General features: G+C 43.5%; 1 protein-coding gene across 8 annotated transcripts in view; it reads left to right on the top strand.

The window, feature by feature from the left end:
• FAM13A (family with sequence similarity 13 member A) overlaps positions 1-15,911 on the top strand; it is a 117,865-nt gene that overhangs the window by 94,738 nt on the left and 7,216 nt on the right. For 7 of the 8 annotated variants that reach the window (XM_039710446.1, XM_039710441.1, XM_039710445.1 and 4 more), the window contains 7 exons: positions 5,180-5,393; positions 5,747-5,885; positions 6,987-7,068; positions 7,198-7,418; positions 8,783-8,866; positions 12,544-12,639; positions 14,198-14,281. In XM_039710446.1, the coding sequence (XP_039566380.1) occupies positions 5,180-5,393; positions 5,747-5,885; positions 6,987-7,068; positions 7,198-7,418; positions 8,783-8,866; positions 12,544-12,639; positions 14,198-14,281 (920 nt within the window). The remainder of the gene's footprint in view (positions 1-5,179; positions 5,394-5,746; positions 5,886-6,986; positions 7,069-7,197; positions 7,419-8,782; positions 8,867-12,543; positions 12,640-14,197; positions 14,282-15,911) is intronic. The other variant, XM_039710442.1, reaches the window with a different exon arrangement.

The following is a 15,911-nucleotide window of genomic DNA, read 5'->3' as shown; positions in this document are numbered from 1 at the left end:
ACTTTGCCATGTGCCCACCTTCTGCATCCCACTCACCTGCTAAGTATAGAGGCTTGTGTAGGAATCATCAGGCTATTGACGCAGCACTCAGGGCGTGAGCAGTGCCCCAGCCAAATTTGAGTGCTGAACTCCTTGCCTCAGTGCATTTCCCATGGTCCAGGAGTATTTTCCTGGTGTCATTTGGCAGGTGTGGATCAGGGAGTTTTATTGCCCTGGATGTGGACCGAGCTGTGCCTGTGAGCTGGGGTGTCACGTCTGACTGCTGGGTTTGCCTGCTAAGCTGGTTGGTGGCTGCCAGCCTAGATGGCTTTGGGAGCAGGCGTGCTCAGAGCTGCTTCCACAGCTAAGGTTTCTAATTGTTGTGGATTACGTTTGAATCGGGTGCAGTGGCTGAGGAGAACAGAGTGTTCTCTCACAGACCAGCACTATTGTGCAGATTTCTCACCAAATGTTTCTAATTCAAGCCCAGAACTTGCTATCCTGTCCTCAAGGAAAATCTGGAAGTATGTTGCTCTCCATAGCAGCGGCTGGCCTTGTCAGCAGGCAGATCAGTAAATCAATATGATGTGTGATTGCTGCTGATGTCACCCGATTACTGACACTTAAAAAAAGTTCTGTAGCTGAGATTTCAAGCAGAGTTTGCAGTAGCAAGCTCTTATGAAACAATCAGCTGGCATTTTTCTTCAAGCTTAAAAAAAATAAATAAAAGCAGAAGTCAAAAACACAATTTGAGTTCAAGTATTGCAGCACTTGAGAACCTGAGGATGAAGCTGATCTACAAATAGTTTTGACACTGACTTAATTGATGCTTTTCCATGGGAAAAAACCCAAAGTAATGCAGAAAAAATCCATATACTATAGCAGAAGGAAAACTGAACTTAGTTTTCTCTTTTTCAATCCTGTGGACTTAGATTGATCAGTTCATATGTGGGTAACACTCTTTAGCATAAGAAATCAAAAGAGGGTGAGGCACATTCTATTTTTATTACTAAGTACTAAAAAAATTGCATTGTTTACTGAATAACATCAAAATATTAAACTTGTATTTTTGATTGTTATATCATGCTATAAACAAAATACAAAGTTTGCTTGCTGGCTGAGAGATGTGTCATCCCAGTAAGTGAAGAGGTGTGGTAGTGCTGTATTTGGGCTATTCTTTTGATCTATGTAGGAAGAATGCCTGCTGATGTATTCAAACAAGGATATTTTCATAGTTATTTATAAGATGAAAATAGGTTGTTACTGAGCTAGTGAATGCTTTGGATGGGGTTTAAATTACTTTGTTCATTTCATTATGAGAGGTCTTTCTGGAGTCTTTCAAGTGACATTTGATACTAGCACCTCAGGTGTTGTAATGAGTTTAGAGTTTTTAATCCCTCTGGACTTCAATTTACAGTAGCTAAGGTTTGGCCTCTTTTGTTTGACAGATGGGTGTGTGTAAAAGCAGTGTTAGCAGCATGTGTGAGCTGTGTGGCTGCAGAGAGGGAAACAGGAGATGCCTGTGGCGTTTTGCTGGCTGCACCTCAAGTGGTATTTGTGTGTAGACACCCCTCTGTTGGCCCTGCAGCCCCAGTAACCCTGTGGCAAATACACAATGTAGTGATAAAAACAAGACAGGCTTTGTCGGCAAGATGGCTTGGAGCTCACCAATAATACACCAGTTTGATACAATAAATCTTTATGCTCGTGTGAAGCACTTAATGGTTCGTGTTTATTAAAGTCTCCAGCCCTCTATGCAGCAGGCTGGCAGAGAGGTTGTACTGCCACAGGCAATGCTCTGCGTGCCTGTGGAGCTCTGCAGAGCCACACCTGGCAGATGGCTGACAGCTCCGTGCAAAGATGAGCTGGCTGTGGGATTTTGAGAGGGAGAGCAGCACTTCTGAAGGACTGCAGCCTCACTACCAGAACACAGTTCACTGCTTCTGCACCAGCTTAGAAAAGCATGCCTGAAAGAAATGCCTAGAGAGTCTGACCAAAGCATTAAAATTTTTTTCACCCTTTCTCTGCACTGGTACAGCCATGGTTGCTAAATATTCCCCCCGCCCCTGCCCACCATGAAAAGTTGTCATTCTGGAAAATGAAGAGGAGAATAGTATATAGTACTGTCTGGAGGAGAAAATAATACAAATAATGTGGAGATGAGTAGAAAACAGATTTTTCCCTGAGCAGGAGAGATCTGTTCAGGACAGAAGAGGGGTAAATGTACCTGCTCTGTCAAGTCAGTGGCAAAGGAAAGGTGAAATGTTTACAATCTCTATTGAGAGTTTGTTCTTCAATTAGCAGGAAGGGGAAAGGCTGACAGTATTAATCATGATAGTGGATGCCTTAAAACTGGACTTCATAGCAGATACTTCAAAACCATTCAGTCCAGGAGTTGAACAGTCTTGAGAAAAAGCTTAATACTTTGATAGCTATATTGGCTAAATTAATAACAAAAGATATTATGCATCCTGTTAAAGAGGAATTAATTGATTGTGCACTGTCAAAAAAAGCAGCAGCTTACCCTTAGTGGGTTCCTGTGTGTTTGTGTGATCCAGCCATTCCTGTGGTTCCAGCTGAAGGGCCTGGCACTTGGGCAGCAGGAGAGAGAAGGCAGTTGGACTGCAGCTCTGGTCCACTTAATGATCTGATGTAGATAAAATTTGTAATTTGTACATAGCTAAATGTGTTCTCTGATGATTTGCTGTGTTGCTCTCAGGGGTCTGGCCATTTTGTGTCTAGTTGAGGTTTTGTCTTCTAAATGTATATGGTCAGCAAGGGAATCAAAATTACCCATAGAGTCAGTTCTTCCAGGAGCAAGGGTTAAAGAAAGCTGATTTTCTGTAGCAGCCATTTCTTCTGTCAGGTCTCAAATTTGATTTTCCTTTTAGGACATTTTTTTCTTCTCCTTTTTAACACTTTCTTTTTTGGAATGGGATTTCTCTGTTTTGGGGGAGTATTTTGAAATCAACAAAATATAAAGTAGACACACCTCAGTCTCAATTAGGTTACATAAAGTGCTTTGCTGTCTTTTGGGGTTTGATCAGAGGCTCTTTGAGCCATTGCAATTCCCTGAATGTCTCATGATATCTGGTTTTAAATCCACTTTGGACAAAGTCACGTACATCATGCATGATTAATAATGGCTTTGTTAGCTGGTGTGGTAGGAGCTTAATTTAGTTACTGCTAAATATGCCTGATTTTTTCTAAGTTTATTCCATCTATGTAAATCCCATGGAGGTGTTATTTAACAATTTCCAAGAGGAAATTCAGTTTGCGGGTGAGAGGTATTCAAACAATTAGAAGTGAGAGATGTCTAGAAGAATTTCATGCATCGTTTAACTCTCGTTCCTGCTGGTCAAATATATCCTTTTTTATTTTCCTTTTTTATTATCCAAGAGGAAATTCAGTTTGCGGGTGAGAGGTATTCAAACAATTAGAAGTGAGAGATGTCTAGAAGAATTTCATGCATCATTTAACTCTCGTTCCTGCTGGTCAAATATATCCTTTTTTTTTTTTTCCTTTTTTATTACGCTTTATTTTGCTACAAAAGATCTTGTGAGACACTTCCTAAAATCATGAGGGATTCAGGATGCAGCATATTTCAGGTATTAGAAAATGCCAAGGCTGAAGAGAGCTTAGAAAAGCTCTTTTTTCAGAAATTACCCAAAGGAAGTTCAGGCTACATGAGCTTTCCAAACCATGGCAAAACAGCCCTGATACACTTGGGCCTTGCACACCCCATGGAAGCAGCCCCTGTGAGCCAGGCTTGTATGTGCTGCTCTTACCACAAGACCTTCCAGGGGCTCTTCTGCAAGAAGCTTCTGCAAAAACCTCCTGTCTCCCCTTTCAGGGTGCAAGCAGACCAGCCTCTAAGCAGAGGTGTGCCATTTGTATCCGTGTGCTAAGGAAGAGGGCAAAAGGAGGGGAGCATCATTGGAAAATGTGCACAAGCAAAGCAGCACTGAGCCCATCACTGCTGCATTGGCGATGATCTTGCACTGCCTGAATTGTACAGAGGGGGAATGTTAAACAGCACAGAGGTTCTGCAGGGGAATCCTCATGCAATCCACTGAGCTGCGAAAATGTTAACCTTCTTCAGCAAAAGGAAATGCTGCTTTTTATTCATAAACTGATAAGTTCAAAAGCCCCCTCTCTTTGTGAATGAAGAATAGACAGGCTAGGCACAGGAAACAATTAGTCCTAGCTCTGTAACTGGTCTGGGAGCTTTCTGTAAGGTTTTTGTTTTGTTACTTGACTCTAGAACTATTTGTTAGATTTAGAAGTTCAAAGCCTGGCTCTTAGCACCACAGGATTAGACAGTTTAAGTAGGAGCATGCAAATCAGCTTAGTAAACTATCTGAACACAAAATGTTAGACTCCTTATGGCATCTGGAGGGAGTGATCACAAGATTCAGGCGATTGCTTTCCGTGGGCTCTATTATGCTAATCAGCCATGCTAAATTGGGTTTCCCTTTCTCTCCCACTCCACCACCTCCCTGTACAACATTGCTTTTACTTCTGGCTGGTTAGGTTGTCCAGGGGGCTGAAGATTTCCTCACTTTTCTACCATACAGTAAGCAGGAGGATTGCATGTGCAAGGGAAAAGGGGAAACTCAGACCATACTACTATAATTGTTAATGTGTGGGCTAGGCACCCTGTGGAACAGGTGGTAATGTGGGGGACCTTTTGCTTGCAGATTAGAAGAACCTGTGGTTACTGCTAGGCTTTGAATTTGCAATAGCAGGAGCAGGGTTGCATTGGAATGCTGGGGCCTATAGGAGAACCATTAATACACTATTCATTTACAGCATTTGTACGTCCTGAAACTGAAAAAAATTCCTTCTGGAATCCAATTGCCTCTTCTGTATACTATGTGCCAGTAATGCTCTCTGTCCAGCACAACTTTTTCCTCAAAGGTACTAGCTGGTGATTGCCTTGTTTGGTGTCAGTCCATGGTAATTCCTGGTCAGCTTCTGGGTGATTTTCTGTTGCACCTAAGAGATTACTTATATTTCTGTAGGTTATCTGCTGTGGTCAGGCACAGAAGACAGATGGGGGAGTAGTGACCAGAGAAAGCCTGGTGACAGGAGTCACAGTCCAGGATAAGCAGGTCAAGGTTCATTAGAAAGTTACCTGGGGTCTGTCTTACGTGTAAAACAAACCTGATAAAACCAGCCTTTGTCTTACTGTTCCCAGAGCCCATCCCTGCTCTCTCCTCATGGCAGCGAGACGGCTTAGACTCAGATGAGGCTCGCCTTTCCCCGCAGGCTGGGCGCTTGATTCGCCAGCTTCTGGATGAGGACAGCGATCCCATGCTGTCCCCTCGCTTCTATGCCTATGGACAGAGCCAGCAGTACCTGGATGATACAGAAGTGCCTCCTTCTCCTCCTAATTCTCATTCCTTCATGAGGTGGGTTGTGATTTGCTGGTGCTGATTTGCTTTTACATGCAGCTGCAAAGGGTTTGTTGTGTTGCATCAAGTAGCATCTCTTTGGATCGGCTGTGCTGCATTGGGTTTCTGTCCCTACTCACAGGGAATTGATATTTTATAAAAAGTTCTTTGCAGTTAATTTCTGTGTTTGTGCATTAATATCTAGGGCTGTTAGAGCATCTTTTGCTATCTGTCATTGCAGAGTAGCAACATAGCATTTTCACTTTTGTGGGCCTTATCTTTATTCACACAAAGCTGAAGTGGCCTTCTCTGCATCAAGATGTACTGTGGTTGTTTGGATAAGCTCTTCCTGCAATCTCTGCTCTTGGCAGGAGGCGGAGTTCATCTTTAGGATCTTATGAAGATGACAGAGAAGACCTTACCCCTGCGCAGCTCACGCGGAGGATTCAGGGGCTGAAGAAAAAGATCAGGAGATTTGAGGACAAATTTGAAGAGGAGAGGAAATACAGAGTGAGTCTCTAAGAGTTAAGCATTTATGTGGAGATGGATGCATTAGCAGCAAAGGGAAGGGACACCAGGGAAGTGGGTCAAGCATACAGAGGGACACCAGGGAAATATGCCAAACATACAGAGGGGCTTGAAAGCTTTTATAATGAGGAAAGGGAAAAAAAATAGCAGAAGACCTGCTGCCCACCCCCCCTGGAAGTCTGTATGCACACTGAGCAAATTACCTTTCCAGGTATTACACAATATCCATGCAGCACAAGAGAGGAAGGCTAATGAACTCATAAGATTTCAACCACTGCTTAAGCTAGTGTGTAGGAATAGCTGTGTTCAACTTCTGTTGTTTGTTTATTTATTTAACTTCTGCATATGGGAAGCGCAGTCACTGATCTCATTTGCATGATGGTAATCCCATGACACCTGTGCACTGCAGAGGAGAGAGAGCAGCTGCCTTCACTCCTGAGCAAGGAACCACAGTCAAGTGCTGCTGAGCAGCAGTGGTGTGCTGGACTCTTAATTGTTCTGACATGCCCTTTTGAGGCACAGAAAGCTTTGTAAGGAACTGTAAACCTTTGCATGTGTGCATCTTTGGCTATCTAAATGGCAAAGAATTGCTCTGGCATGCAGTAGGAAAGGCTGAAAAAATGCTGCTGTAGCCTAGAATTTAGGTTGTTTGATGTCTTTGGATGTAAGGCAGCCTTTCGTGTGGATACGTGAGTCATAACACTTTTCCAACTGTTCATGCTAGGTTTCCTCTATTTTAGAGGTACCCTCTTGTTAGGAAACAATAGCCACAAGGATTCCAGTGTGCATCCGGCCCTCTGAGTCACTCCTACCACTTAATCATTGGCATCACATGTTCTGTGTTTTCTAAAAAGAAAATCCATTTCATGATGCCCCTAAGACAGAGTGTTGTGAGAGGCAGGAACAATTAAAGCAAGGTCTGAAATGGGCTGGTCAGAGGTGTGCAGCTGCCGGTCAGAAGCCAGTGCCTGTGCTCTGTGCTGGGTCCAAATTCCATTGTACCTCTTTGTGCCACACACTTGTTTCGATGAATCACTCCTGGTGGTTTAACACAGATTCAGCATACCTTTTCTTTCCTCCCAGCCTTCTCACAGTGACAAAGCAGCCAACCCTGAAGTGCTCAAATGGACAAATGATTTGGCCAAATTCCGAAAGCAACTTAAAGGTGAGCAGCTGCCACCGGTGCACGTTTGAGGGGTAGCTTGACTCTACCTCGTTTAGATTTGATGTGAGGCAGTGATCCTGACACTGTCACATGTTAAAAATGAAAAATTGCTCATCTTTCCCTGCTCAGAGTCAAAACTGAAGATCTCAGAGGAAGACCTTGGCCCTGTTGTGCGTCAGCGCAGCAACACGCTCCCCAAGAGCTTCGGCTCTCAGCTGGAGAAGGAGGAGGACAAGAAGCAAGACCTGTCAGATAAATCTGCCAAGCCTGCCGTGGAAGTGACCCTTGAGTCCATCCAGAAGAAGCTCCAAGAAAAACGAGCAGAGACAAATCGACCTGAAGACATTAAGGTACAAAGTAGACAGGTCCAATTTAGGCCTGTGCATGCAAGTAGGTTACTTGTAACTGCACAGTCACTTGTGAAAGTGTTATGGTCTTGTACATTTTGTTAAAAAGTCTGCAGCCTTTAGTCTGGGCTCACTTGCTTTAGTTCCTTTCCCTCTGCCATCTTGGCATCCCCAGAGCCGCCCAGTTTCTGTTGTATGTCATCTTGTGTTCTTTGTCCGATCCTTGCGTATTCCTAGTAATGTTTCTGAATTATTGCAATTTTTTCCTGCCCTTTTTTTGGCTATTTTTGTTGTTCCATCCAAAGGTTTTTGTCAAATTCTGAGTCTGCCAGTGCTTCTGGAGATTGTGTCATCTGTTTGCTTCTTGTTCACTCCAAAACTGAATGTTACTCTCTCAGGGTGTGTTACTGCTAACCTTCAGAGTTTCACACTGAGCTCTGTTAGCTGCTGTAATCTCTGAGGGTTATCAGCAGGGAGGTCTTCATGTCTGATGTGAGCTCCTGAGGTTTGGGCAGCCTTGTAAATGAAGTCCTTGAGTCTAGTGACATGTAAATTGTGCCCTGCTGTGTAAGAGTGAAGTAGACAGCATTATGTTTTCTTGCTAGATCTGCAGAAGAAAAACATATTGTGTGTTTTGACTATTTTCTGACTGTAGCAAGAATCTGCAGCCTGGCCATTTACAGAGGGACTGTGATAGTACTTGGCGTACTTGGCGCTGTGATAGGGAGGGAAAGCTTGGTGTCAGGCAAATTCAGTGGGGGAATTTTGGCCAACTTGGTTAGAGAAGTCTTCTCTAACTGTCTCCCCTTTATTTTTTGGCTTTGTCCACTCTTGTCTGCTACAGCCTTTCACTCCATAGCAGAGTTTGCAGAAAGAGACATTCTGACTGCACTTCAGTTCTTGGTAAAGTGTGTTTGTGACAGTCAAAGCAAAGGTGACAAGCTTTACAAGAGGTACTGGAGTATGTCTCAGATTTGGAGAAAAAGAAAGGAAATCTATTCTTTTGTAGAATTTACATTTCAGATCTTAACTGAAAAAGATCCACCATCATTAAAAGTTGCATAGTGTTGTTTTCTCAAAGCACACTTATAATCTGTAAATCCACTTTAGGTACATAAAATACCTTCATATGCAAAGTTTGTGTATTTAATCTGCCTGCACTGAGCATAGGGTTCTACTCATGTTAACAGTCTCTTTGGCAGTGTAGCTGGGAAAAGACAATGGGAAGGTAGAGATGAATCTTTAATAATGATGGTATAACATGACTTTGGTTATGGCACAGATCAGTGTTTTTTGTGAGTCCAGGAATCTGACTTCTTTTTTCCTTTTCTTCTTCCCTTTCCCTTTCTCTGTGCCATTTTTCACAGGACATGACACGAGATCAGATAGCAGCTGAAAAAGTGGCTCTTCAGAAGGCTTTGCTGTGTTATGAAGGCATTCATGGCAGACCGGTATGTATTGCAACTGCTTTTTTTTTTTTTTTTTCCTCTCTGAAAGTAATTTTTTTTTTCTGAAAGTTTCTATGTCTTTGTCTATGGTAAATGATGCCCCTAATGCCCCTTTCATGTCAGGTCACTAGAACTTCTTGCTGTCCAAGCTGCACGTGCGCCCTCTAATCCACCTCCCTGATCCTTCACTTCTGCAGCTGCTGACAAGTCTGTTCCAGGCAGGGTGATGTCCTCACACATCCCTGGACAGACACCTGCATGACAGAGCCTACAATCTGAGCAGCCATTATTTTGGCATTGTGCTCAGCAGGTTCCACAGACATCCAATTTGAGGCCCAGTGGACAGTGTGCAGGGGAATAGTTGTGCATGGTCCCCCATCCAGTCGGGAAGTTTGCAGTTTTCTGGTATCAATGGTATAATGCTAACTTATTTGTGAATAAAGAGAATTAAGTTCTGATCCCTGCTGTGGCAGAAACACAGTGGATTCCAGGCCATGAAGTTGGCTTTTTATGACTCCCTCCGTTTCTTTCACTGATGTCATTATAATCTCTGTGACCATCTACATAGGTAAAGTAACTTAATTTCAGAGTGCTGCTAATCCCCTGAGCAGTGGCTTGGGAGCAGCAAATTACTACTTATAAGGAATACTTGATTGGTGCAGCTCGCAAATGTGTCATTCGGCTGCTGCATGAAATTCCTGATCTTTTCCTCCCAAATTATATCTTTCTTTATCCATTGTTTTAAAAAGTCTCACTAATTTATTTAAGTGCCTTCATGTAGTGCTAATATTGTACAGTCACAACTGTATCAGCAATTGAAAATGGCATAGTTACATGAGAGGACAGGCAATTTGTTCTTGTGTAGAAAAAGGGCAGCACAAGGGAATCCACTTAACCGTCCCTGTGTTCTCTGTGAGACCACGTCTTTTTTGCTGCTTTTACAATTATATAAATCAACAGTTGGCATCTTACTGAAGTGAACTCACTTCAATCTGTTCAAAAAGATAACAAGCCCAGAGACTATCTTGCCAGCATACTTTTATTTCAACCTACCTTTTTCAATGCTTCATTTATACAACTTCTTTTGAATTTGTTTTGTTTTGAAGTAAGCTGTCTATACCTGGTAACACTGAACTGCATGGCAAGGAAGACTGATCAGCTTTTGCTGTTCCCAGCTCCTGGCAGTGCAGCAGTGGAAAAGTACTGAGAGCTTGAGGAGAATGCGGATAGTTCAGCCAAAGTTTTTTTTTTTCCTTAAAGATATTTAACTAAACAAGAAAAACAATGGAGCTCAGATTTATTGTGCAGCTGGGTCTTTCTGCACCAGTGATAGATGAACCTGCAAAGGTGGAACTGAACTGTTTTAGTTAAGCCAAAAGTCTGTCTCTGCAGAAATTCTTGAGCTGCTCTAACAATGCAAGCAATGGTCTGTTCTCAGCTACTGCTCTTTTGCCACGTGGAGTGTGGCCCAGAGTTGTGTCAAAGGCTCCATTATTCTAACAGCCTCTTTGCATTTTGATCTTCTCCCAAAATATACTTAGGTTTTACTGGTCTTACTTATGTTTACCTAATGAGACAGTATGCCCATGTACTAAACATACTTTCAGAATATGCTTTCTGTAAAGTTTGCTGGTGTAAATGAGCTGCAGGACAGGCTCAGACTCCATACGCTTAACTTCCAACGCCTGTATTATCTGTGTTGCTCCTCCACACTGATACTCAGACACTGAAGGATGTTGTTTAACTTTTCCATTCTTCAACATACCTAAGGAGTTTGTACCCCTTCCAAGTCTTGTGTGTATTTTTCTGTACAGAACAGTGCTGTTAATCAGCTTTGAAATGTTGTTAATTGAAGGTTTGATTCTCAGCCTCAACATAAGCCTCATCATAGTCTTGGGGTTTTTTTAAGTAACAGACTGTCTGAGCCAACAGTAGTTCTGTACCTCCTGTTCCACAAACTGCTAATCTTGTAAAGCTAGGAATAATATTATATATATAATTCAGGTTACCCAGTTTCTCTAGTTGTATTCTGGATGGGTTACAGAGAAATGTCCAAAGCTGGAGGCAACTTGCTAGCCAGTACATTTGAGTGCAGGCACATCAGCACAAAACTCAACACAAAGAGGTCCGAGTGAATTGTTTCATGCTGCTCACATCCCTCTAATCCATGTGAGCTGCTTACTCAGTGAACAGGCAGCTTGAGGCTGTCAGGAATTGGAGCCCTGCTGTGCCTTGGGGGTGTGGGACATTCAGCCCCCAGAGCTCAAGATTTCCCATCTATATCCCCCTTATCAGGCCTGGGGATATTTGCATTGAACCAGGAAAGAAATAGAGATGTTCCTCCTTTGCCTCCTTGTTTATTAGCACCCAACATAGGCTTGGTTATCAGGAGGAAGATGGATGCTACCTCCACAGTCTTAGAGTTCATCCCTGCCATCCCAATCCTGGCAATACTTACAGCCTTTCTGCGCCTCCCAAGCCAAAACTGTCTCTTTCTCTGGAGGGAGGATGTAAAAGCTTTAGAAAGATTATGCCAGTGAAAGTTAACTGCAGACAAAATAAAAGGCAGATTAAAATTGCCTCACTCTCTCAAGCTGTATTCCCTTTTCTCCTGTTACTGTTGTAGAAAGAGAGACTGCACAAAGCTCCCTGGGGGTTACTCTGTTGATGCTGATTTTTATATGGCAGTTATTCAGGTGCTCTGGTGATTTGCAGCAAGTAGAAAGGCATGACATCAGTTAAAGCTTCCTCATAAGAGCTTTATAATCTAAAGTTAGACAAAAGATCTAATGGAAGGACTCTTATAGGATGTGGGTCAGACAGTGCTGAATGATGATCAGGTATTGCTGAGGATTTTGCTTGTTTTCTAATGTGCTGTAAGAAAACACTGAAAAAATAATACCTACCTTGAATCTGAAAGAAAACGAGGAACAGCACATTCAGTTTGTAATGCTCTCAAAACTGGGGAGGGAGCACAACAAGCAGTAAGGAGTGGAGTTAAGGACAAAGCAATGTAAGGAACACCTGAGGTGGACATCAGCACTGTTCTCTCTTCTCTGTGCCACACAGCCCTGGCACCTTCATCCCTTCCAGGCATTGCAGTGAATCCTTCCCAGCAAAGTGGCTGTGAGGAGGGATGGAGGGCAAGGTTAGGGGGCTAAAAAGAGGCTTGTACAGGAAATTAGGAGGAATAGCAAAGCCAGAAAGTCAGCTGTTGTGAAATCTCTAGTTTACCGTACTCAAGGGAAGTCTCCTCACATTGCAACATCCAGTCAGTGCAGCTGCTTTCTCTTTTCATGGGTCACGAGCACAGCTATTGAGGGCCGGCCACGAGAACAAGGATGGGAAAGCTCATCTGGTGCTTACAGTGTCAGACGTGACTGCAAGCACAGAGTGCTGCCTCCACAGGTCATTTTGTGCTGTGGACGTCTGATCCCTGACTGGTCATTTAAATCACTTGTCTCTTACAGCCCCTTTACAAGACACCCCACACAGCTTCAGGTGGCACCAGGCACAGGTGATGCAGTGATGGACAAAATTTCAGGGCTAATTCTGCTCTTCTGTCATCCCCAAACAAGTCTCTTTGAGCCACTCAGACTGAGGGTGATCACAGGCACATGAATTCTAGAGTGGAGTATTTGTTGTAGGCTTCATGGATGTCTCCTCTTTTTCCTTTTCAGGTTACCAAAAATGAGCGGCAGGTGATGAAGCCGTTGTATGACAGGTATCGCTTGGTCAAACAGATCCTCTCCAGAGCCAACACCATCCCTATTATTGTGAGTAGAGCACTCTTTTGTGGGGTATTTCTTTGGTTTCAAGCTGAGGAAGCAGAAATCACCACACTTTTGCTTACAACACAATCACTAAGGCTAAGTCCCAACCTCCCTTATCACTCAAAGATCAAGCAAATGAGTGAATCAATGACACACTTAATACCGAAGCTGGGCAAAGCTGGTCAAGGGACTTGAGTGCCCATCTGTGAGCCACAGGGCACATCTCACCTTGTATTGTTTCTTCTCTTTCATTAGGCTGCTGCTGTTATTTCATCCATCCTCTGTTTGGTACAGCCTCACTTCTTTTTCCATACCAACCCATGCTGAGCTGTAGGTCTTCCATGCTGCTTGGTTCCACAGGGTTGTATGTACAGGGTTCCTGTACACAGACTTGAGTAGATCCCACAGGAGATGCCAGGCGTGTCCTTGGCTGAAAGAAGGGGCCCTCAGTCTTCTAACACTTAATTTGTATTAAAGAGATCCTCTAAGTGGTGGATATTCCCTCTTTCAAGGTGGTGTTTTGCCACCAGCAAGGAACCCAATACACCCCTCTAGGGAGAAAATTCACTGTCTTTAATTTTAGACAATTTGTGTAGTCCAGTTTTTAAAAATTAATTAATCTAAAAAACCCACACAGAATACTTCAAGCCTAATTATGGAAAGAGAGTTCTTTTATCAAAGTTCCTGTTTACTCTGTCTGTCATGTATGCATTTTTTTTTTTGCTTTTCCTGAGCAGTGCTCGTGTCCTGCCCACTTTCTGTAGATGGCCAGTGAAGTGAATTGGCTGGCATAGCATTACCCAGTGCAGTGTCACTGTCACTGGGCTTTTTTCTGCAAATGTTGGGAAGTGTTCCTGGTCCTGCATTTAAAACGAAATAAAAAGCTGCTCCTCCTGGAATATGCAAAATAGTCCCCAAAATGTGTGCTGTGAAGACAGTGCTGGCAGTCGAGGAGGAAGCTGTGTAGGTGTGCATGGGCAGTTTAATGCAAAGCTGTCAAAGAGAGCCCAGGCCCTGTTAAGGCACAAAACTGAAAATCCAGAGGCTAGAAGAGGAGAGATGAGACTGGTTTTTTTCCCTAGTTTTCTGAGTGAAAACAGTGAGAGGTTCATAGAGAGACAGGATGCATTTGAAAATCCATCTCTCCATCAGTAGGTACTTCAGTGGGGAATCAGTCTCCTGGAAAGCAAATCTGGAGAGCCTGGCTGAGCTTACCCTGGAGCTCTGGAGAGCCAGACAAATACACTGTGTGTGTATGGGCCTCAGGCTGGGGATTACTTTCTCGCAGCCTTTGCCTCATAGTCACTACCCAGCTAATAATCATCTAAGTTTCTTTTTAAAAACAGATTGGCAGTGGTGTCCTTTGCTAAGCAACATCTTAAGAGAAAACAGCCCAAGGTTCAGGGGGTTTGCCAGGCCTGTTTTTCTTCCTTGAGAAGGTATTTCTCCTGGTGGTCCAGCGATGAGCTGAGAGTGAATGTGTGGGTGAGAATGAGCTGAGAGCAGGTGGTGGAGGAGAAAGGGGTTCACAATGTAACATACTTGTTAACACCTGTCACAGGGTTCCCCCTCCAGCAAGCGGAGAAGCCCTTTGCTGCAGCCAATTATCGAGGGCGAAACAGCTTCCTTCTTCAAGGAGATAAAGGTGAAGACCTCCAGCTGCTAACTAATTGCTCAGTTTGCATCAACTTTCCCCTTATACCAATGAAACAGAATGGTTGATTGATTTTTTTTTTTATCAGTGTTGATTTTTTTGCAGTGTCCTCCTGAAAAATCAGTAGCTGCTTTAAGCCTCGCCAATTCTGATCAAATTCTTCCCTTGTTGTAGATAAGACTACAGTGTTTCCTTGGCTTTGCATTCTTTCCTGTCCTCCTTTCCCCTCCATCTGCACATAATGTATTTTATTTTGCTTAAATTTTTTTTTTTTTTTAAATCACAGTTACCCATGTACATTGCTTTTTTCCTGGCTTTCCTCCTTTCTTTTAAAAGACACTAACTTGTTTTGCAGTAGTTTCTCTCACTCCCAGGCTCTGTGGCTTGCTCACAGCACCGTGGCAGGAATGAGCTCTCACAAAACTAACCCTCGCACGTGGAGCCAGCTGAGGCACTTACGGGATCCTTACCTGCTCCCCTCCACTTGTTTTATCCAGGCTCTTTTTCACCACCTTGTGCAGGGCGTTTTTAACTTAATGAGGATGGAAGTAAGAGCAGCTTGGTTCTGCTAGTTGATACTTGGTCAGATTTGGATGGCAGGATTGTTGTGTTTCTTCTTGTGCTGCTGTGGAGTAATAATTCGGGGTGGGGAAGATTGCTATGATACTGGGCCTTCCCCTGAGGAGTAAAGTCCAACAGCAGACCAGGACACGCAGTGTGGAGCTGGTTCCTGGCTTGCTTTCTCTGCCCTTGCAGTGTAACAAGGGAGAGGAGTGCTTCAGCACATTTAGGTCATATTTCTGTTATCCAGCCAGAGCCTGGTTAAATGTAAGTACTGCAGACTTAGAGATCCGAGGTGATTGAGCCCAGTGGATTGTATATTAATGGACTATTTGAGGCACATATTCTTTAATACCAGATTGCAGATTGAAGATGTTAAGCTGCTGTTTGGAAGCTGGTTAATGATCACTGAGCTTCTTAGTATTTTCTAGATAACTGCTGGATCAAATCTGCAGTACTGGTCTGGTGGGGAGTGTTGTTTTTTTGTTTTAGTGTGTCATTTTTTCTCCACCTCTACTTGCACCCAGTGTGAGAACTTAGAGCTGGCAATTATGCTGCTCTCTGATGGCCAGCATGGGCTGGTGCTGTGCCAGGGCAGCACCAAACCAGTTCAGCAGTGTCCTGGAGGGAATGCAGACCTGGAGGGGTTGTGGCAGAAGATCAGGATGACAGCCTTAAGCCTGTGAACATGATGTGCCTATTAACACTTAAGTGGGGCTCTGTGAAGCTGCATCTGGCGGGTTTATACTGAACTACACCCAGAAGTAAAGAGAGGAAATTAGCAAAAGGCCCCAAAACTTAGCTCCTGCATAGGTCCACTGGGCAGGGAAATACTTGACAGGCCACTGACAGTGTCAGTATTTGTGTGTTTCTGTGTGAGTTTTTCTTTGAGCATTTGGGACAGTTGACTAAAAGGGTGTTTTGAGGTGACCTTACCAAACATTTTGGTGCAATGTCTTGAATGTTGTGTTGGAAAAGTGGTTAAGATTCTTGCTTTGTGGGAGTGCCGATGATAGGATACTCTGGGGATTTGACATTTTGAACTCTGGAATGCCTCATG

Source organism: Passer montanus, unplaced genomic scaffold (genome assembly GCF_014805655.1).
Source record: "Passer montanus isolate IOZ18808 unplaced genomic scaffold, ASM1480565v1 scaffold23, whole genome shotgun sequence".
Lineage (NCBI taxonomy): Eukaryota > Metazoa > Chordata > Aves > Passeriformes > Passeridae > Passer > Passer montanus.
The sequence above is the reverse complement of the archived record's forward strand: the minus strand, read 5'-3'. Positions and strand labels throughout refer to the sequence as shown.